The 23,269-nt window shown below is 35.8% G+C and overlaps 1 protein-coding gene across 1 annotated transcript in view; it reads right to left on the reverse strand.

The window, feature by feature from the left end:
* AP3B1 (adaptor related protein complex 3 subunit beta 1) overlaps nucleotides 1–23,269 on the reverse strand; it is a 338,444-nt gene that overhangs the window by 3,259 nt on the left and 311,916 nt on the right. Inside the window, exons 25-26 of the mRNA XM_027863441.1 lie at nucleotides 17,101–17,198; nucleotides 11,351–11,489 (exon numbers count right to left, since the gene is read on the reverse strand). Of these exons, the coding sequence (XP_027719242.1) occupies nucleotides 11,351–11,489; nucleotides 17,101–17,198 (237 nt within the window). The remainder of the gene's footprint in view (nucleotides 1–11,350; nucleotides 11,490–17,100; nucleotides 17,199–23,269) is intronic.

The raw sequence follows: 23,269 nt of genomic DNA on the forward strand, positions 1-23,269 counted from the left end.
GGCAACCACCTAGTCCTTCATATCCCATAAGGAACAATCCACACTATTTTGGGGGGGGGGGGGGGGGCGACAAACCAGAGCACAACAAAGTTGCTGCGCATGAGCTTTTGAAAACACTAACAAGTGTAGAGCAGGTCTGTGACCTGCTGTGACCCCACCTTTCAGGGCCAATCCCCTTTCCCCTTTCTGAATGACACGTGTCTGAATCAGAGCCATCTGCCTCAATTTGCGCAACATCTTCAGTCACAATAGGACCCAGTTAGCCCTGACAACAGCTCACAATACATAAAAATAGAACTGCTGGGCTGATAGCATGCTGTGGGCTATTCAGGAGCAAACCAACTGGTCAGTGTCTCATGTCTGACAATTAGCATGGGCCTTGCACAGTGCCTACTGGGGTCCTCAGGGATCTGTTTAATTACCATCAACATAAAAGAGGGAGTTTATCAGGAGACACTCAAAAAAACTTCACTCCAGACTTAATTAAAATATTAGCCACTTAAGCAGGAAGCAGATTCTCTTTAAATGAGAAGTAATTTCTTTTTGATTTTTTAAAAATCACATCAAAATCTCGTAATATGTTACATTTTTTTTTTTGGGAAAAGCTAACAGGCCATTTTTGGCCCTAAATATAATTATGAAAAACTTTCCCAACAATAATTAGAATAATGCATCAAAAGAAAAATATGCTAATTTTGCTAAACTGAAAATAGTATCAAGTCTTTTAAATTATGTTTTTAAATGCTAGTTAATAATGGGTTATTGACAAGGTATGAAAAAACAAACAACCCATAACCATTTATCTGTCCTATGAATTGAAAACATTTCCTTATAGGCTAAAACACACTGGGCATTCGTAAAGGACATCAAAAAGAACAAAGTTTTTCCTACTAAGGGCAGTTACTCTTGAAGTTATCAGTTGAAGGGCAGAAAAATATTGTGTGTGTGTATAAAATATATTACATATATGTACATATTTATGAAGCTCTATTACACACCAACTTGCTTTTTTGTCAGATTCTTAGTCTCAAGAGACTAGGCAATGTTTGCTCAATTTCCATTCTGAGGGTCCACACCTCTTAAATAACCTTTCTTGTATGAGGTTTATCACAGGCCTATGGGATTTCTTTTGTCCAAAATTCTGAGGGATTTCTGCCTCCTAGGAAAAATCACATTTATGTCAAATCAGGTTACCAGAGGCTAGCTAATGACTTAAGCATCCTGTTTATTAGTTACTTTTGTCTATAATCTTGGTCATTCCATCCATAATGTAAAGCCCCTTATTTCTCCAGTTGATTCTGACAGGTTTATAATTATGTAAACAATAGTCTTATTAGTCCCTTTATTTACTTAACACTTGTGTCATGGGACCACAGAGAAACAGATTATGTCTGAATAGGGACACAAAAGCCTGTAGTTTTCAGTTTTAGTGCTGCATAGCCCCAAGGCACGTTTTTACTTCTTTTCTATTAAAAACTTAAAGTGGTAGAGAGCCAATGTTACGATAATGCAAAATTCATCAGAGACATGTGTCAATTTTGGTGTCAGTATGTTTATGCAGATTAAAATTAGTTTCTTGTACATGTTCTTTAAATCCTATTACCACCAAATTCTCAAAATGCTCTAATAAATAAGGACACGAAAGAGAGGAGGTATGCATTTGCTCTGCAGTGGAAACATGCTAAACAAATCGTTCCAGCAAGAGAGCTGTTAGCTAGTATAAAAGCAACTGCATTGTTAACAAGGTCTCTGTGTTCTGGTGGGCACCGGTGTTGGAAGCACTGCTTTAAAGAAGACCAGAAGATCAGATGTTCTGACATTCTCATTTCACAGTTCAAAAAAGATGTATTTAATTGGAACACAGTGTGATCACAGTGTGGTTTGTTTTGGATTGCAGAAAGCAAATGTGTATCCCACCACCCCTCCCCCAACTTAGTATGTCGGGGAACCGTAAGTCAGACCACAGTCCCAATCTACTGTCACAAGGTGATCATTTTAGAAGTATTTCTAAATAAGTTCATACAATACAAAGTAACTAATTTTTAGACGCAAGATTAATGATCAGGAAGACCACTGGTGCCAATTACATAGCTACAGAAATTAATAGCTGACATCATTAGAGCATTTAGGTTGTACTTGGCTTAAAAGATATGTTAAACTGACATTCTTTTCCTTGGAAGGTGTTTGACTCCATGTTGGGTCAACATTGTTTTGCTTCTCGTGCTTACTGAACATGTACTTTGTCTTTAATCACATAAACTAATTTTCTTCTTTGGTAACTGTCACCATCTTCAAAAACCTGTATATGGAAGTTTTCTTTTTAAAGAATATGAACAAATTTTCAGCCCTTGATTTGAACCTTTTCCTAATCAAATTCTGTATTTAACTTTTTCTTTTCTTTTCATAAAGCATGTGCTTTTTCAAATGAGATCTCAGTGGATGTACAATGCTGAGTTTTTGTAATGGAGCTCCTGTGATACAGGGAGGGTCTACTAGGAGACCAACCAACCCCGAAAAACAGAAACCGAGTAAATGAGAACAAATAAGTGGGCTGACAGTTAAAAATGCATTGTCTATTTAGGATGGGTTCTATCTTATTAAGAGGTATTTTTAATAATTTTTCAATTCATTCTCTATCAAGTACTAATTGCTTAATATTACCCCAAAAAAAGCAAGATTTTAGCTCTAGGGAACCTTAGAGATCATTCCAACTGCTCTTTTATTACAGAGATGAAAAAATTGAGGTCCAGAAGTGATCTGATCCAAGATCTTGTCCAAGATCACCTAAGTTGTCAGCATCAAGGGTATGCTTGTATTACACCTTGCCAAATGGATGTCCACAGATGTGTAACACTGAACTGTTGGCATTTAATACTTTGTAGAATATAAAATATTACTAGGATTTTAAAAACAGAAGAAAATAAGTTGGCATTAAACTCTAAATAATATGTGTTCCAATTTACTGAAAACTTCTTCTATCTTAACTAATGATAATTAGGGTGACCAAAACCAGTCAAATAACAACAAATGAAATATTAACAGTATTTAAAACATATTCATGTACTTAAAATATATTTTCTCTGGATTTGTGAGAAGCTGTGTGGGGACTTCAAGTCCCCTTAGTTTGAGTGAATGAAAAAATCTTGTATCTAAATGTAAACAATTAAGATATTTATATTAAAATAATCCTTAAAATGATATTTGTCTCAAAAGCTGCATGAATTTTCCAAGGTATTCAAAAACAGAATTAAAAAAAAACAACAAAGAAACAAAACAAAACCCCAAAACACAGAACAAGATTTGCTAGAGTTAATGTAAACAGCTCTAAGACATGCTTTTTCTTCTCTTTGGTAGCCTTCCTGGTCCCTGATTTTTCTATTCTGAGTTCAATTTTCTCCTGTTTTCTGTTCTACTGGTTACCAGAAGCTGTGACAATGGCCCACTCAGGCTAAAACTTTTTTTTTTCCTACCCTGTACATGAAGCCTTCAATTACTGCCTGCTGAAGCAGACAGAATCCTATTAGTAAGAAAGACGATCACAAGATGCAATGCCCTGCCCTCGCTGTACAAAAATAATTAGTCCAAAGTTGACAAATGTGTAATGAAGTTGCACAATGCTTGTATGTAAGAAATCCTGGTTTGAATTAGTTTCCTACTTCCAAATACCAGAGTGAATTGCTATGGGACAATATTTTCCAAAAAGCTGAAATGAAACAAAAATTTAAAAACTGTTACTATCTTATTAATTTGGTTTAGCATATCACAGCAACAATACAAAAAATGCTTTGAACAGGGAGAAAAATCTATAAACTACATTTTTTAAAAGTTGAATATATAATTACATTTTAAGAGACAATCCTAGAATGCTTAATTAATATTGAGAGAAAAGTTTAAATTTAATTCAAATTCATAAATGTCAACATCTCCCTTTTATAATTTCCAAAATTAATTCTTTAATACCAAGATGTAATACTACCAGTTAGACAAAAATAATCTATCCCCAACACTATTTAGTTTTGGCTATTCTCCATTCTGGTTTTTAGAGATACTAAACATATTCCACACTCTAAACCAACTAGTTTTTATTCAATGACACATTCTTTTTCTTCTACACAGTAAACTCAATTTATTTCCCAAACTCAGAGGATGAGAAGAAGAAAAAACTCTACCCCCTTCCCTGGGGGAGACGGAGGGAGACACACAGACTGATGGGGGAGGGGAGAGAAAGATATTTAAAAACAAAAGGATTAAAACCCCCTCTCCTCACCAATGCCTTAAAACATAATTCTTAAGCCACTGTCTCTTGCTTAGATTCTTTTTTTAAAGTAGTGAATATAGCAGAAAAAAGCAATAAGGATACACTTTCTGTTATTTTAACAGAAAATAGTTCTATTCATAAATTTCAGTAGTCATAGAATAGTATACCTCACAAATGGCAACATTAAGAATGCTTTAAATTTAAAGTCATTTTGCTTTGCAAATATTCAATAATTCCTTCTGGTCAACAATTAACTGTGAGGTCCTTGCTTGATTTTTCAAAGAAAAGGACGCCTATATATTGTAGTTCAAAGCACTCAGATACAAAAGCAGTGCTGTCCTCTAGCGGACAACAACCACCCTGTGAAAGAACTATCGATTTTGATTAACTTCAAGTCTAAACAGGTTCTACAAATCTTTAATCTTATTTCAGAATCAAAATCAATCAGTTTTTTGGGGGGACTCCCACCCACATACACAACTCTAAAAATTAAGACAGCTTCCTGGAAGATGAAATAAGACTGATGTCAGAACTCATGAAGTTAGAAAGCTGAGACATCCAACATTAGTGATGGACAAAAAATATATCATGAGTTACTTCAAATATTACTGAGGTTTTACATCTTCAGAAGGTCTGAGAAATAAACGACATACAATCCTTGGGGCTGGGTTAGCAGAACAATGCACTGAGTTGAATGATATGGTTCTCTTAAGATAGAAAATAATTATTGTGTACAGGAAGTTTGCTCAATAAGGACCACCAAAGATAATATTTTGTGGCAATTAATGGCTATAAAAGTTGACGGGTTAGACTCTAACCATTAGAGACTAACCAAGCTCATTTGGAACACTACCTGATCAAAAGTCACTGTCACTATTGCTATTCTAAGTCTGGGGGAAAAAAAAAACAAAATGCCTTTTTAATGTGTTAAGTTAAAAGTTGGACTGCATGTTGCCATGGATACACTGTTCCATTTACAGCACTTGCCTTTCCCCTAATAGCTAATGACCAGGGTGGTAATAACAAACCTATTCCACTAACATTATATTTACCCACAAATTAAGAAAATTGCTTCTATTTCACAAACACAACAAATATCTGTAATTAACAAGGGAGAAGGAGAACAAGACCAAATCAAGAGTATAAAATGAATACAAAGTACTGATTAAAAGCAATAATTAAAGTTTTTCTGTAGTGTTAATTCAATAAACTAAGAAGTAACATGAAATCTGGGCAGAGCAAAAGCTTTCACTCAAGAAGAATTTTTTTTTAAAAGGGCTAATTTATTGACCATGAAAGGGCACGACCAACTCTCACTGGGCAGCCGCACAAAAAATCAGCCGTTCTTATCAACAAAACTTGTACTACTGAATGTGAACCCTGGCATCCTCTGTGGGTGAAGGAGAATTTGGATTGGTTTAGACTAGTGACGTCAAGAGGCCACTAAACCATACATCAGAATCCCTGTGGCAGCATAATGACTTAGAAAATCATACATTAACATTATCTATGTTGTTTTACGTTATTTATTTTGTTAAATACTTCCCAATCACATTTTAATCTGGCTCAGTCTAACTTGAGAATGTTGTGGATCACATGTGTGAGCAGCATGTTAGACACGCCTGGTTTAGACAACTCAAAGATTGAAATTTTTATGACTGCAGATTATTTTGAATCAAACTCTATGAAAAGATAAGGCTATAATGTACTGGTATAATTAACAATGTACTATTTTGCTTGAGCGCTTAGCTATTATGGAGACAAGACTGAAAAAGCTGAAACAGTTTTTATCTACTGCATTCCCTAACCCACCACCTCCAAAAAGGTGTATGAACATATAAAGGCGGAAAAAATTGTATATGTAGTAGTGATCTTTTGTTTTTATTATTCAAGGTCTGATTATGTACTTTGTAGATTATTCTGCCGATTTTGGTCATTTCACTGCTCATTAACACCTTTACCAGAGAATAAGCTAATTAAATAAAAGATGAAACTTTAAACAGTTCATTTTGCTATTAACAACTTGGGTAAAATGCAAGATAAAAAGGAAGTTGAAATAAGCAACAAGGAGATTTCTAATTTTCTGAAATAGCTCTTTCCTCTCCTCAGCCCTGCTAGACTCATTGCCTGGACATGAAGTCCCTGCAGCAATTCATCTATCTTTTTCTAAAATGAATTTAATCTTTAAAAAAAAAAATCCACAGACACACACACATATAAATATTGACACAAAAAGTCACTTCACAAAAGATACTCCCTAACACCAACACTTTTTTGGTGGTTCCCCCACTTCCATCTTTCCCCCCAAACAAAACCCCAAACAATAAAAGTTTAAAATTCATTTCTTATTAACCTCTAAAAGATATAACTAGGACCTGACATATCAATTTATTCTGTATTCTGAATACTCTTTATTTACTTCTGTTAGTGTGTCTGTGTTAGTGTTACCTATCTTAGATTATAAGCTTATAAAGGGCTGAGGATGTCTGTACATTCTCTTTGTATGGTACTACCACAGGACAGGGCTTAATAAATGCTTTCTGATGAGGAGGCTTTCAATGTCCACGTTTTCCTGATTTCCCCTTTAATAACTGAGTTATCTATATTGTGGCAAAAACCATACTGCCTTTTACTAATAATAGTCTTTACTGTATTTTAATAGCAGAATTTTCACATAGAAAATCTGAGTCATGGATTTTCAAAGCATAATATTCCAATAGACTGTCTGATGCTACCACTCATTTCAAAACAAAACTAAACGTCATGGCAGAAGAATTATATTAAATAAATACCAATTTCACAGCCAAAATAATTTTCTCAATTGATCTGTTCCTTTAATGAGTGACTGTATAGGACTTATTGCTGCTTTTTAAAATAAAGTGCTGAAACCATATACATTTAACTGCTTTTTTTTTCTCCTTTCAGCAAGACCATTTTGCATAGTTGCTACAGAATTTCATTTTATATTTGGTCTTAATCAACTTCTTAATTAAAACTTCAACTTCATATCTTGACATTTTTCTGATAGGAAAAGCAGATCATTTTCTTATTCACTCTTTTAAATAAGAATTCATTTGATACTTAATACAAAATCCATCAAGAATTTGAAAAGCATCAGATTATAATGTTATTTTGTTTGTATTTAATGCTATTCTTGAACAATTCATTCTAATGTTCTACATTCCAATGGCAAGCAATTTTCTCCTATAATTAAGGTTTATGAATGGGTGTGGGGTATGCATGTGCATGTTTGTACTGTGGACTGGACCAATAAGTTCAATGGCACAGGGATCTCCAGATGAGGAAATTCCCAGGAAATTCCCTGTACCCATGTAGGTCAGCATTTGCTTGGCCATATAGAGTCTTATGAGAGTTGCATGAGACCCAAGCAATTATGTGACTCATCCAAGGTCACACAGCCAATATGTGTCTGAGGCAGATCTTCCCGACTCCTCAAAGCTGATTCTCTGTCCATCATGCCTTAGGTATCATCATCATCATCATCACCACCACCATCATCATCATCATTATTATTACTGTGTCCATTAAGAAGTCTTTGACTTCTTTGATTTCCCTCAAAAATAATAAGGTTTTTATGTTGACTACTTTGTAAAAGTGCCTCTGTTGTGTAATTTTCCTTTACAAAAGACTACTCTTAGTGCTCCAACAAAAAGGTATTTGGTGGCTAAGATGAGACTCAAATCAAGCCTCAGACACTTACTAGCTGTGTATCCCTGGGCAAATCATTTAACTTCCCTCATCTTTAGATTTCTCATCTGTAAAAATGAAAATAATAAGAGAATCTTCCTGATAGAGCTGTGAGGATCAAATAAGATACTGTTTGAACAATTTTTTGTAAACCTTAAAAGTGCTACATAAATGTGAGTTATTACTGGGAGGGGAGGAACCTGTGATTTCACTGGTACTGGGAATTCCTGGTTAAGAGAAATCTTTCTACTAGTGCAGCTTAGCACCACTTCCCTATTCTATAGTTTTCAATTTATAATCTTAGAGAGCTAGCCTGGTGTGGTAGGTAGTGCACTGGCCTCAAAATCAGGGAGACACATATTTGGCAACATGACCCTGGGCAAGTGACCTCTGGCAAGTAAGAGCTGTAAGTAAAAATAAAGTAACACTTAATAATAGGTCATTCTGAAAGCATGTTGTAAAAGAACTCAAACTCACAACAATAAACTCAGTCCAATATAGAAATGCAATACAAAGTACTGCATTTTAAAAAACATCAGCACAACACAATGAAGGGACAAAATGATAGTTTCGGTTAGTTGATGTAAATGGTCATTTTAACTTAAAATGAAATGAAGGATAACATTTGTGCCCATTACAGTGCTTTTGATATAGAAGGTGAATACAAGTCATGTAAGGAAAACAATCCTCTCTAATGTCTTTGTGGGATCAATGCATGAAGAACTCTGTATTCACAGAGTTTATTCTTCCTCATTACGAAGCTCCCTTGATCTTAGTATTGTAGATATACTTTGGAAGTTAAAAGTAAAATGCAAAGATTAGGAACAAAAAGGCAACTTAAGATTCACATAGTTCCTGCCTACCTGTCTGACTGTTATCCACTTGGGAGATTTATCTATTGACACCATGGACAACCACTTCCTGGGCACTGATGACACTAGTCTGCACTACCACTGTTCTTAGTGTAGGAGCATAAAGATTGTTTGAGTGCATATTTCTGATCACATTCTAAAGTCAAACAGAAATCATTCCTAGATTGTTACTGTTTTATATTAGCTATACATGTCTCTTCCATTAGTATGGATAATTTAGTCAACTGTTACCATGACTTTAATCATCTGAACTTTACTGTAATAAAGTCACAGAGGTTCATGCCACTAGTCATGCCAAATAACAGCTAAACTGGGGGATTTTACAGTTGGATTTTTGGTGGTTCCCCAACAGGATTAAACCAGATAGCCTGGACTTGGTTGTTGGCATCTCTGCCACTGACCAGCTGTGTCACCATGGGCAAGTCCCTTAACCTCCCCTACTTTTAGTTCCTCTTGTATAATAGCAATATTTCTACTACTTATTTGGCAGGCTCTAACCAGTAGGGATCAAACAGCTTCAGTAAGGATAACATGGAATTTCATTTTTTACCCACCAAGTAAAAATCAGTTCTGATAACGTATGCCTTGGTATTCTAACAGCTTATATTATTTGTATTTATGGAGCACACAAATCAAACATAATACATCTACTTTATACAGATGTTGGAGATAATAGGGAATGAACACTTAAAAATGGGAAAAAACTTATTGCATTTATTTCATTTTCCTTCTATATTTGGATGAGTGGAGCTGGCTGTAAATGAAGAAAATACTTATCTCTGGCTCTTCTGAGAAGCATTAATTACCTACTGTTTTAAAGTCTCATCTAGTTCTCACTATTGAACTACATGATAGACAGGATTGCATATCTATAATGGTACTGATAAGAACACTTTGAATTATGGCGATTTCAACTTCCCATAGTATTTTCTTATCTATTCTTTCATTTCACAATCCTGTGAAGCAGGTAGGGCGGATAACCTCATTTGATAAAAGAGGAAACTGAGATCTAGAGGCATTGATGAGTTGCCCATCATCACCAGCCAAACGGTTTTATGGCTGGGACATGAATTTCATAAATCATTGAATCTAGAACTGGACAGAACCTTAGAGATATCCAGGTCCAGCCTTATTTTACAGATGAGGGAACTGAGTCCCAAAGAAGTTGAGTAACTTGCCCTTGATTGCACAGGAAGTAAAATCAGGTCTTCTGAGTCTAGAGTTGGAGCTCTTTTCATTAAGCCACACTGCCTCTTCTCTGTAAAATGGGGGTGGGGTGTTGCACTAACTCCTTTTCTGCCTTAAAATTTTGTATTCACTCTATATTTTAGTGGCAGAGCAAGAAGCCAAACTTGGGACTCCTGACTGCCAAGCCAGTGAACTTTTAGAAGTAAAAGGAGGGACCTTAGGAGTGAGCAGAAACAAGAGTTGGGTCCAGCTCTCTTTGCTTTCAGTCAAGCACTCTTTCTACTATTTGATATTGACCCCTAGTCCAGGGAAATGATTCATTTACGAGTTTTTGAGGTCTGAAAAATCTTCACATTTTGGGATCTGTCTTAACCTTAAAGTAGCCCTAGAAGAAAACTAGAATCATAAAGAAAGAAAACTCAAGAGTTGGGACTGGGGAACATGTCTATACTCTCTTCTTTCCTTATGTACAATAAACCCACTTCCAAAGTCTTCAAAGGTTGTTCCTATTAGAAATGTATTAACTAAGCCAACAGTAAATTAAATTCAGTGAACTCTTAATGCCAATATATGACGGAGAAGCAGCACTGTGTAGTTGATCAGGGGTCAGAAGATTTGAGTTCAAGTCATGACTTTACTACTTCCTAACAGTTTATCTTTGGGCAGATCACCTTTTTGAACCTCAGTTCCCTTATTCTACCTACCTCACCATCAAAACAGATAATGATTTAATAGGGTTTCATAAGCTACAAGTACTATAAAAATGTTTTTTGTTGTTGTTCAGTCGTTTCGGTTGTGTCCAACTCTTCATGACCCTGTTTGGGGTTCCTTTTTTCTAAAAAATGTAGGGCATTATTATTATGGAAGATGAGATACTGGTCACCTCTTTCAGTAAGGCCCAATAGCAATGTACTAAGGATGCTACTATATAGGCAATCTGGGTCAGTTATCTGATAAGTTATTAATCCTAAAGTCAAAGAATCACAGAAAATCAGAATAAGAAGGGAGCTCAGAAGTTATCTAGACCACACAGTACCTAATCTGGAAACCCCTTTATAATATCCTGGGACCAGGGGTCTCCCAGTCTTTGCTTGGAGACCCCTAGTAAGGTGAAGCCCATTCCACTTGCGAAGAGTTCGAAATACCGCGTTTTTGTGATGTCATATGCTAGATCCAATTTCTTGTGACACAGGTACCACCATAAAAAAAGGCATACAACTATGCTTGGAGAATGTAATTTTCAAAAGACAAATGTGAATCAAGGATTTTATATTTACGTATATCCATATATTTTTATCGCAACATTTGTTAGTAAAAAAATTACCTGTGTATGTTATCTTGTCCAGAAGGGACTATACCTAGGTTGGCTACATTTACAATCTTCTGAAGTATCACAGGGGGAGCAGAATTCTGTGGTGAAGCAATGATTGTAGCTGATGTTTCATTCATTCCTGTCAGCATTCCTGTAATATTAAAAGGAAGATCCAGTTATCAGCTCATATCTTTATGCAAACCACATTTGAAAAAACCAATGCCTCCTAGCCAGTGTTTTTAAGGAGTTACTTTTATTAACAAAGCAATCCCTCAGAACGTATGCTATAAGTTAAATTCATAATAATTAAAAAATGAACCACTACTATTTCTAAATAATTACATATTCCCATCACAGGAAAAGTGTGTGGAAATATTATTTCCTGATGCAGTCAAAGCAATTTTCCCCTCTTAATGGATTTGCTTGAGTACTAAAGAATAAAATACAGAAATACAAAGATGAAATCTCAATTTCAGTTCCTTTAAAAATATAATCAATTAATCTGAGACTACATAAACAAGTTTTTTCCTTTTTAGTTTATAAATATTCATTCAAATATATTTTATTGAGACATGTTAGTTGAGGGCAAATCATAGTGGATTCTGGAATTATGAACAGCCATTATCTGAGGACTATTTGTCCTCATGAACTCAAAATGATCAAAGTTACCTTATTAATGTTTCACTCAGTTACCACCTGGCTTGTAAAAAGGGTACATTCAGACAAGTTACACCTGATGACAGTATCTGACTAAGTCATGGCACTATAATTAAGCAATTAGAACTTCAACTACAAATCTGGGGGCAAAAACCATAAGTAGAAAGTAAAAGAACATCTTAGCTTCTAGAGAAACACCAATACTATTTTATATTTTAGAAAGGCAACTAAGTTAATTAAAATCTTGAACAAAAGGAAAAGGGGTTACAAGGCATGCTGCCAATTTTGGAAACATTTTATATCCAAATATTTAGTAAACAAACATAGCATAATGAAAAATACTTCCTATGTATGTAGGTTAAAAATAAAACCCAAATGTCACATATCAACCTGTCACCCACACTTAACACTGCACAAAAGTCAAAACTCTGGGAAAGTTTTAAATGCATGTGATAATTTACAATGTTCATGGAAATGATAACAATTTGATTTGAAACATTTTCCTTAAAAGCTCTGTATTTTCGTGGCTGAATTTTTTATCTGTGTTAAACTTATACCAAAACGAAGAGGAAACAAACCCCTGTAATTAGCAGTAGGAAGATACTAACGGCCACCATCATAATCTGATTTACACAGCAAAACATCAAATACAATTACCCAGCTTCAAGCAAAGAGAAGCTTTAACCATTATCAAAACTCTGAGAACAGTATGTTCTGTCTTCAACTGTTTAACTTCAATATTAGGCAAAAGCTTTAAAACCTACACAAGCAGTCAGACGGTGCTTTTAAGCCAAGCACAGTGGCTGCCATAACACTGCTGAGAGATGTGCGTACTCATTTAGGATTTAAACCTTCTCCATTAAGCTCTATTGAAGAGCGACTGCTGAATAAATGAATGCAACTATGTTTATGTTAAAAGCCTGTTTCCCGCAGCATGTAATTAAAGGAAATGTTGTACAAAGCCAGTACTTTTGTCAAGCTCCTGTAAATGGAAAGATGGATAGCACTCAGAGAGGTGAATGCATTGCTTCATATTTAACCTTAACACTCTTGTCATTAATGGTTTGTCTAACTTGTTCTATAAAAGACAAGGTACTGCTCCATTGAAGTAAAATTAAAAAAATCAACTAAACCATGCTTTTCAGAACAGAAGATTCATTATCGTCAGCTAATGTATTGGCATAAAGCAAAGTAACATCCTATCAAGTAAGGCACACATTCAATCTGCCTTCCTACCCCCCCCCCCCTTTATTTTTAACTCATGCTGTTTTATTGTTATAGGCAATTTGTACCACTCAGCATGACAGTGTAAACTGAATCAAGATTAATTTACATGCAAAAGAACACTTAGGAGAGCAGCATAGTAAGCAAATGCATTGTCTCGATTGCTGAGGTGGAAAAGAACCTGGAAAGAAAAAAAAGTGTTCTAATTAAGGGGCATCAAATATGATTGCTTGGGGTAGTTAAGGGCCAGAAAATAGTAAACGTCTGACCATTTAAAGAATTAGCATCTTGCTGGCTAGGAACACCTAAGACGGATGCATAAATCATAATAAAATTAAGTAAACATCCAAGGTTTTTTTTTAAACCCCAGATTTCCTAAATGAAAATATATCAGGTGTTTTCAAATTAACTAGAAAGAGAATTTTGCAAAGGTTTCAATTAAAGTTTCACCTAGGAAGAGAGATTGTAAAATCTTATCAAGTTATTTCAACCATATATATTGAAGGTTTTAAAACAATAAGGCAATATGTTTTGAAAATTAATAGCAGATTATTGAAAATTCCCAGTTTTTAATGCTCCATTATTAGTCATTGGAATTCATCAAAATTCTGGTCAGAACTATGAATAACAATCTGGGTTAATTAATTGTTACTAACACACACCAAATAATAAAAGGAATAAAATTAAAATTATTTTTTCTATAGCTTTACATTACTAATTTGTTTTATATAGAGAAAGTAAACAGGGAATAGGTGACAGGGTAGAATGTCTGAAATGGAGTTTCAAGCCATTAAACATGTGTGGATATATACCCATATATATGCTATATAGAGGTATGTATCTATAGATAAACATGCACACATGCATACACACTAACAAAATGATCTTTGAATCATCCATAGCATCTGGTGTACCACTTCATACAGTTAGAACACAAATGTAGCACCTGCCCAAGACTCTAACATAAGTGAATGAATTATACTCTGGTTGAGTACTGGAAACATGGACGGTATGGTGAACTTGATCATGGATGAGAAAAAACAAAACAAAACCAACTACCTATCATAGTATATTTTCACAACAAGCTTCATAAAACAGGCATATTCAGCCACATATTCCCAAATCCCAAAAACAAGCAATGAAAGATTTGAAAAGGGATGACCAAACAATTTGTTTTCTTATATAGCTGTAGGCAGTCCATTTGAAATATTTTCAATTACTCTTACATACATTTTTTTTAACGAGGTTCAATAGAAACTTACTTTTAGAGTTACTTTAAAGGAACAGTCATTTTTAAGGCATGAAAGTAGTAACATTTTCCCTAGGTTTTTTAATTTATATTTTCCCCACTTGAATCATAAGTAACACATTTAAAGTATCTGTTCAGTTATAAAATAGTCTTTAAGAAAAAACTTCTGAAATGAGATACTAAGTATATAAATTAGTTTCATTTAAAGAAGAAAGAGAAAGTAAACCCAGCATGCAATGAAATGTCTAAGTCTCAGGCCAACTTGCATTTACCTTAGAGAATGTTGCACTGATGAAATCTGAGTAAATTTATTTTTATTTTAGATTTTCACTTAAGAGTCAAATCTGGAATTCTTCTCTGAAATAAGCTAAGCTGTTCCTAGAGTTGTGTAATAAACAAATACATGTGTAAAGTTGAGAATTGAGACTTCTGATACGAAGACTTTTATAAAACAGCTGAAATCTCTAACTAGAAAGATGCTATAGAAAAGGCTCTTTAAACGTGTGGTAAATTTGCCAGCATCAAGTCCTGCATCAAAGAATGAATTCAGGAAGACAGAAAGAGCAATACAGAAATGCCAAGAGACCTTCATGGATTTACAAATACTTCATATAAACAAATTTTCAAATAGCTTTATTCAGAGTAGCCTTTCTGCTCTATTAAACATAGCAAACAGCTGCCAGATTTATTCAGACAAATAATCAACAACCATAGAAGTAAAATGGCAGAAGAAAAAGGAATTTTGGCAACAACTCCACAGAGAACCACAGCTATTCTCCAAGCGCACCTCTTCCATGCTCTTATGGTTTTGTATGGCCGGTCAGGAGAAAAAAAAATCCCAAACCAAAACAACAAACCTTCAGTCACTGCAATGCACAAAAAAAAAAAAAAAAAAAAGCAAAACTTGATCAAAATATCAAGGAGCAGGGAGAAAAAGGTGAGGGCAAAAAGAGTATACAATAACCTGCTGCTTTATTTATACATTAGCTACAATTTTCAAAAGAGGAACACACTTACAAGTAAATGTGGCAAAGCCTCATTCAGTCACTCATGTCACTCACCTTGGCTTGCTGGGCAGGTGTAAAGCAGTGAGGCAGGCTTTAGCCAGCAAAGGGTAAGAACAGCAAATATAAGAATCAATTCAATTTGTCAATAGGAAAAAAAAATCACACACAGCTAATTTTTTTTTTCTATGGCAATCATCAACTTCTAAGAAAAACCAATGCAGAGACGCACTGTTATTCTACTCTAGGTGAAAAGACTTCAAAGTCAACAAACCACAAGAATGAACACAAACTCCTCTACACAACTACACATTTTATGGCTGGACACAGAATTACTTTCATGTCCTTCTTTTCTTTATAAATATGCCTTGTGTATCCCCACGACAGGACAGAAGGCAAGGAAACAAAATCAAAAATCTGCTTTACTACACTGGGGAGTACAAGGAAGTGTTTCTTTCCCTCCTCTGACATGGGGACCATAACTTTGTATGTTCTATTCCATTCTGAGAACTGGCAGATATTACTTGATGACACTGACACCACGAGGTTTTTAGTTGTCAGTTTGCTAAAGACATTGGAAAATGCAGAAAAGCTTAAAGCCACTTGTAGAGCATTTAAATATTTCCTAAGTATGTAGAATTTTATACGTTTTTTTTTTGGTGGGGGAGGAAACTGGGAGTCCAGATCTGTGATTCATTAGTTTAGGCATCTCCCAATGAGAAGACTCCTTTGACCAATGCCGGTCAGCAATTGTTGTACAACTTTGAGCCTTAGAAAGTTGCCTAGGGGAAACTGAGAAGTCAAGAGTCTTGCCCAGGGTCACAAAGTATGTGTCAGAGGGAGGACCTGAACCATGTGGCACTGAGTCAGGGTCTGCCACTTTGTCATGCTGCATAATGAGTGTGTCCCTAAGACTACCTAAAGCTATTTCCCATTATTTATAGAAGGAAAGGTTAGATCCAATTAGCAGCTGTATTTGACTTTGAGACAAGCACTAGAGGCATGAACTACACTAAAATATTTTACATTTAAGTGGTTATTTACAAATGTGTTGGCTCAGATACATTTCTAAAGACAGCATTTCTTTTGTAAAAAGTAATTCCAGAAGGTAATGAAGGAGTTTGCATACTGGAGCCAGGAATAAGTTTTGAAGGGTAAAGAACCTTAATGTCCCAGGAGAAAAAAAAAAGTACATCAGATGTACATGAGAAACGGTCTTGTAAGGAAAGGTAATATTAACATAAAACACATTATTACTACACATTCAGGTTTCTAGGTGTTGGTAGGTCCCCAAATTTTGCCATTAACACTAACACAAAATGCATTAGTGTACCACCAAGTTGACAAACCATAAATCCCAGGGCTAAAAAGCTGATTTTCAACTCAACTTATTATAAGTTCTCTTTATAAAAGACATATTAATCAATTTTCAAATATCACTGGAATGTACATGGCCTATGCTTTTAAGGTTATTTGATAAAGGAAAATCATTAGTAGATTAGAAGAGCATATACTGAAGCCCATTAATGCCTATGTATATCTGATCATTTATATTAGATGATCTGTCAGAAGAGCAAGCAAATATGATTTGGGATATAAATTTCCAGCAGATTGAAGTAATTTCTCACCTTGTTCTCTCCTAAAATCTTTCTCTGACATGGCCACAGGTAAAAGAAGCTCTCCAACAGGTGGCTGGATATTAACGCTGAAGCAATCATCTTTTGTACTAAGGGAAGCAAACACAAGACAACTGTCAAAACGATGAATAATTAATATTTTTCTTTAATACTTGTAAGGTTGAAATACATACTGTTACACTACAAGATATTTTCTTCGCTTAAGGTCTCCTGCATAAAAAGCTTGAGAAATTTGTTTTTGGAGAAACAGCAAAGTAGAAAATATTTTCATTTAAAAAAGCATGATTGAAGGTACTCTAAAGAGGCAATTTACACTATACTGTCATTAGACCTATAAAGGACACTTTACAAAATGTGGAAGAAAACCAGGGGTAAATTTATGCAGGACATACAGAGGATCTAGTAGTAGCTCCCTAAATATACAAGTGATATATTTCTTTATCTTCACGTTTGTAAGTCGGCAGGCTATACTTAAAAGCAGTTGGGGAATATTTCTCTCTCACAATATGGAGTTCGTCTTTGGCCCAGCTGTATGCATTCACTATGATGCCAGACTTCTGCTAAATGAATAATATGTTATTAATTCATATTTTTACAAAAGCTCTAATTTACTTTTCAGAAATGTTTCTGAACTAAACTATAAATGGTTAAAAAAAAGAATACTTCAAAATGAAGGTAACATTACATTTAAAGATAACATCTTTGGTATAGTGGTTTTGTAATTCTAAAGTGATATTTTTACCACTCCAAGTTGGTGGCAAAAAAATTTTTTTGGGCCCAGATCTTTTATTTCCTTCATGGAAGGAACTCCTGGTGAGAAAATTTCCTCTGCCAATAAAGATCAGTCTGTTCTACAAGTTATATAGGCTTAAAGCACTGCCTGAGGGTTACTGAGAGATTCAATAACTAGCTCAGGATCACACAGCTAGTATCAGTCATGAGAGACTTGAACCCTTTTCTCCCTGGCTCCAAAGACAGGTGTCTATCCAATAAGAAACACTGCCTATTGGTTGGCAAATAACATACAAAATATTTCATTTAAAACTTCATGGTAGGGGCAGCTAGGTGGTGCAGTGGATAGAGCACTGGCCCTGAAGTCAGGAGGACCCGAGTTCAAATGTGACCTCAGACCAAACACTTGACACTTACTGTGTGACCCTAGGCAAGTCACTTAACCCCAATTACCTTTAAAAAAAAAAAAAACCCCAACTTCATGGTAGTGAGAATAAACCACATTTATATAGCATTTTATGTGTTAACAAACATTTTCCTCACAATATTCCTGTGAGGTGACAAGTATCATTAATCCCAAATTTAAAGATAAGGAATCAGAGGCTCAGAGAGGATACATGATTTGCCCAGAGACCTATAAATAATAAGTGTTGTGGTTTGAATTCAAATCTAGATTATCTGTCTAAGTCAAGTGTTCCTTCTATGACACCGATTCTGTCTGTCAAATAAAACTATTATCAATAGGAGAAAAAAAAATATCTGATTAGTAACCATGGTATTTGAATGAATTACAAAGCTTTTTAAAAATAAAAATAAAAATAAAAAAAGTTTGATGCTTCAAGTTGGATGGGTGGCCAAAAATAACTGACAACCTCTCTCTCTCTCTCTCTCTCTATATATATATATAAAAGTATATGTGTGTGTGTGTGTGTGTGTGTATATATGTACACACACACACACACACACACACACACATTAGTTTGTTCCAGGGAAACCCCCATACCTCCTAGAGAAGATTTGTACCCTGATTCTGATCTGAATAATAAATAAAAACAGAAGATGATCTCATGCATGTGGATACTTGACCCATCAGTGTATACAGATCACAATCCTTCCATGTTTTCATAGATGACTTTCACAAATTGTTGCAGATAAAAGAAAACCCTCTTCTGGTGATCACAGCATCCCAGAATCCTAGAGGTGACAGGGGCCTCTGGGGCCACTTAGCCCAATTCTGAACAAAAATTTCCCTATATCACACCCATCAAGTTGTAGCCTACCATTTGCTCAAAGCCCTACAGCAAGGGGTGTACGTGCTGAGACAGCTCAGTCAGCTTCTGGATGGTTTTAAACTGTTGAAAACTACAGTCCATCTTTCCTGAATTTCTTGCTGTTCTCCTAGAAACAACATGGTCTCCTGCCTCCAGCCCTTGTGTTGGCTGTCCCCCAGGCCCAGAATGCTCCTCACTTTGCCTATCCGAGTTTCTGCTTCCCTGTAAGTCTTCAAGGCCACCCCCTGCATGAAGCTTTTCTAGCTTACCTTCACCCCAACTCCTGTAGGTTACCCTTTCTCTCTGCTTTGTACATAACCATGTGTGTACATTGTTTCCCTCATTAGAAGGTGAGTTCTTCAGGGCAGGAAAGATTTCACTACTGCCTTGCATCCCCACAGACCAGCACAGTGCCTGGTACATAGTAGCTGCTTAATAAATGCTTGCTGACTGACTAATTGGGAAGTTTTTCTTTCCATCCAGCCTACATCTGCTTCTTTGCTACTTCCATCCACTACTTCCTTTGTTGCCCTCTGTGGCTAAACACAAGTCCTTCTTCCACATGAAAGCTCTCCAAATACTCGAAGCTATTATCATACGCTGCAAGTTTTCTCTTTTCCAGGATAAATATCCCCAGTTCCAACTGAGTTTTGCCTTCATTCTGTCATCAGTTATTACGCCTCATCAATCTCAAGCAGCCGTCCCATTCCTTCTTTAATCCTATTTTCCCCAAATAACCAAACAAGAAAACTACTCATAGTCCATTCTGCTGTCCTTAGCTTTCCTCAGCTCATCCTGAGAGTTAGCCCTCCTGACACCACTGACTAACTGTGTCATCTCTTTGTATGCATTCTCTATTACAACCCACCCTGTGCTTCCCTCATGGACACATCTCCAAGCCAAAACTGTTAACTCAAACTGTACTGAACAGTTTATACTACATGATAATTTTGCAAAAGATTTTTTCCTATGCCATACTTTTAACAAGGAAGTAAGATCTTAGTCTACCAACCAGCAAGTTAACATACTACTGGGAGAAATGAACCACACTAATATTGGCATTCTCCTTATAAATGGTATGAAAAAACAGAAGGAAGTTGTAGCTAAGAGGAAAAATGGCTCATGCGACAAACATGGAGATGCAAATAAATTATCTGGCAGAGCTGATTTCATGATGTTCCTAAAGGTGGTGAGAAACATTATTTCAGGTGACATTTGGCCATCTTGCCTTACTACGCTCATGATCAGAATAAACAAAAAACTTATGTACCAATAATTGTTATTGAACATGAAGTTGAAAATTGCTATAAACAACTCAGATTGTTCATACCAAATCAACATACACCTTACTGCTCAGTGACTTCAATTAAGAGGTATGCATAAGGAAAGATGGTGAAAAATACATTGGAAAATAGAGACCAAGATTAAGAAATCAAATAGGCTAAAGGCTTGCATATCATACAGAAGATTTACACCTATGGGCCAGCTAGGTGGTGCAATGGACAGAGCACAGGGCTTAGAGTTAGAAGACCTGAGTTCAAATTCAGCCTCAGACACTTATTAGCTATGTGACCCTGGGCAAGTTTCTATTTGCCTCAGTTTCCTCATATATAAAATGGAGATAATAATAGCACTAGCCTTCTGGGTTTTGTTGTGAGGATCAAATGAGATAATATTTGTCAAACACAGTACCTGGTACATAGTAAATACTATATAAATGTTTGTTGTTGTTATTTCAAAAATATTTTTCCAAGGAGTCAGATAGTACTGAACATGGTGAGCACCATATAATATCTTTGAAAAGGAAATGAACATCTTAACTGAACTGGAAAAAAATCACAGTATTAACTACCCCAAAAAAGTGATTGCAAAGACATCAATAACTCACCTATATCCCCCTATAAAACTTTTATGAGAATGATTTACACACTTACTGAAGTTACCCACAGCAGGTTGTAACTTATCTTTTTAAAAAGGCATTTTCTTGATGAAATTGCATGACATACAATAATAAACAAGCTTGGCTGTGAAAACAGATAAGGAAATGAGTCTCTCTTCCTCCTTTTTTGGCTTAGGACTGTGTCAAGTTGCATGTTCTTTTGGATTTAGTTGTTGTACAGGTTAGTTTTGATGAAATGGATTGGTGGGTTTTTTTTGTTTGTTTGTTTTTTGCTCTTTATTTTTTATTACAGGAGATGGCAAACTAGCTGTGGGAGAGGGGAAAGGTATATTTGGATATGACGGTGACGTAAAAACAAAAGAAATTAACAAAAACACTTTTTAAAAGGAAGAAAAAAAAACCCACTGTACTTTTCATTACCTCTCCCAAAGAATCCTCTCATAACAAAGTGTAGGTAGGCAAGCTGACACATGGACCACATCTGTTAGTATATACTTCATTCCCCATATACCGCTCCTCACCCCATTCTACCCTGCCAGAACTCTCCCTTGTAATAAAGAAAAATAATCAAACAAAACCTTCAGCAACTGTGTTCCTCTGAGTTTACTACATTTGGCATTCACGGTACTCTACCCATGTCTCTACCAAGAGGGAGGGAGGAGTTACCTCATAATCACTGAACTCATCTCCTATCTTCCATCAGCTGGGTCCCCTGCCTTTGCATGCACTTCTCACTAACTTCCTTTAAGCAATGCCTTCTGCATCCTGATCTGGTCATTCTTCCTCTGAAATTACTTTGTATTTAAGTCTTTTTTGCGCATATTTTGTATATACTCAAGCACTCTGAGTACAAGGACTATTGAATTTTTATATTTTACCTCCTCTGTCTAACATAGGACCTGTCACATAACAGCCACTTACTAAATGTTTGTAGACTGACTGTCCACTTGAATCAATAATGGTCACTGCATTTAATCTAAATTCAGATGCCTGTGTTGTTTTGGAGTATATACATTATTGTAGTCACTATACATCTTGTCCTGATTCTGCTTTCTTTACTCTGGATAATTTTACACAAATCTTCCCATGCTTCTCTGAATTCCTCATATTTACACTAGCTAAAAGTACAATAATACAGCATTACATTCATATACTATGATTTGTTCAACTATTACCCATTCAAATGGCAGCCATATCCCCTTTTCCATACATTGCTCCTCCCCCTTTGCTACCACAAAAAGTGCTATGAATATTTTGGTATTTATGGGATTGCTGTCTTTGTCATGTAGAATCTTAAACTCAACATGTCCAAAACTTAACTCTTTATCTTTCCCCCCAAACCTTCTCTTTCTAATTTCCCTATTTCTTTCAAAGGTACCACCTTTCAATTACTTGGACTCACACCCTCAACATCATTTTCAACTCCTCCCTCCCTCACTCATGCTCCTATACCCAATCTATTGCCAATTCTTGTCAATTCTACCTTTGTAACACCTATCATATACATTCTTTTCTCTCGTCCAATACTGCCACCATGCTGGTACAGGTCTTATCACCTCAAAGCTGGATTCCTGTAACAGCCTTCTAGCTGTTCTCCCTGCCTCAAGTTCCTCCCTCTCCAGTCTAGCCTCCACACCCCCCACCCCCAGCTCTCAGTGCACTCAATAAACTCTGGGGGCTTTCTATTACCTCCAGGATCAAATATACAATCAATTCAATTCAATAAATATTTATTAAGGGCCTAACTGTGTGCCAGGCACTGGGGATACAAAAAAGAGGCAAGAGACAGTCCCTGCCCTCAAGAAGCTTACAATCTAATGGGGGAGACAACATGCAAACAATATACAGGATAAGTAGGAAATAATTAACAGAAGGAAAGCACTGGAATTAAGAGGGGTTGGGGAAGGAGGTGGGATTTTAGTTAGGGCTTAAAAGAATCTTCTGTTTGGTTTTTAATGCCCTTAATAATTTGGTCCTTTCCTACATTTTAATCTCCTTCCTGTACTCTGTGATCTAGTGACACTGGCCTTCTTGGCCCCCTGCATACACACTCTATCCCTACATACAATGCACTTTTGCTATCTGAGCCAAGTCTTGGAAGGCTATCTTTCCTCACCTCTATGTCCTGGCTTCCTTCAAGTATCAAATAAAATTCCATCTTTTGCAAGAAGTCTTTCCTGGTGCCCCTTTCCTCTGAGATTATCTCCAACCTGCCATACACACACACACACACACACACACACACACACACACACAC

The sequence above is a fragment of the Vombatus ursinus genome, unplaced genomic scaffold, assembly GCF_900497805.2.
Source record: "Vombatus ursinus unplaced genomic scaffold, bare-nosed wombat genome assembly UNPS02014772.1, whole genome shotgun sequence".
NCBI lineage: Eukaryota > Metazoa > Chordata > Mammalia > Diprotodontia > Vombatidae > Vombatus > Vombatus ursinus.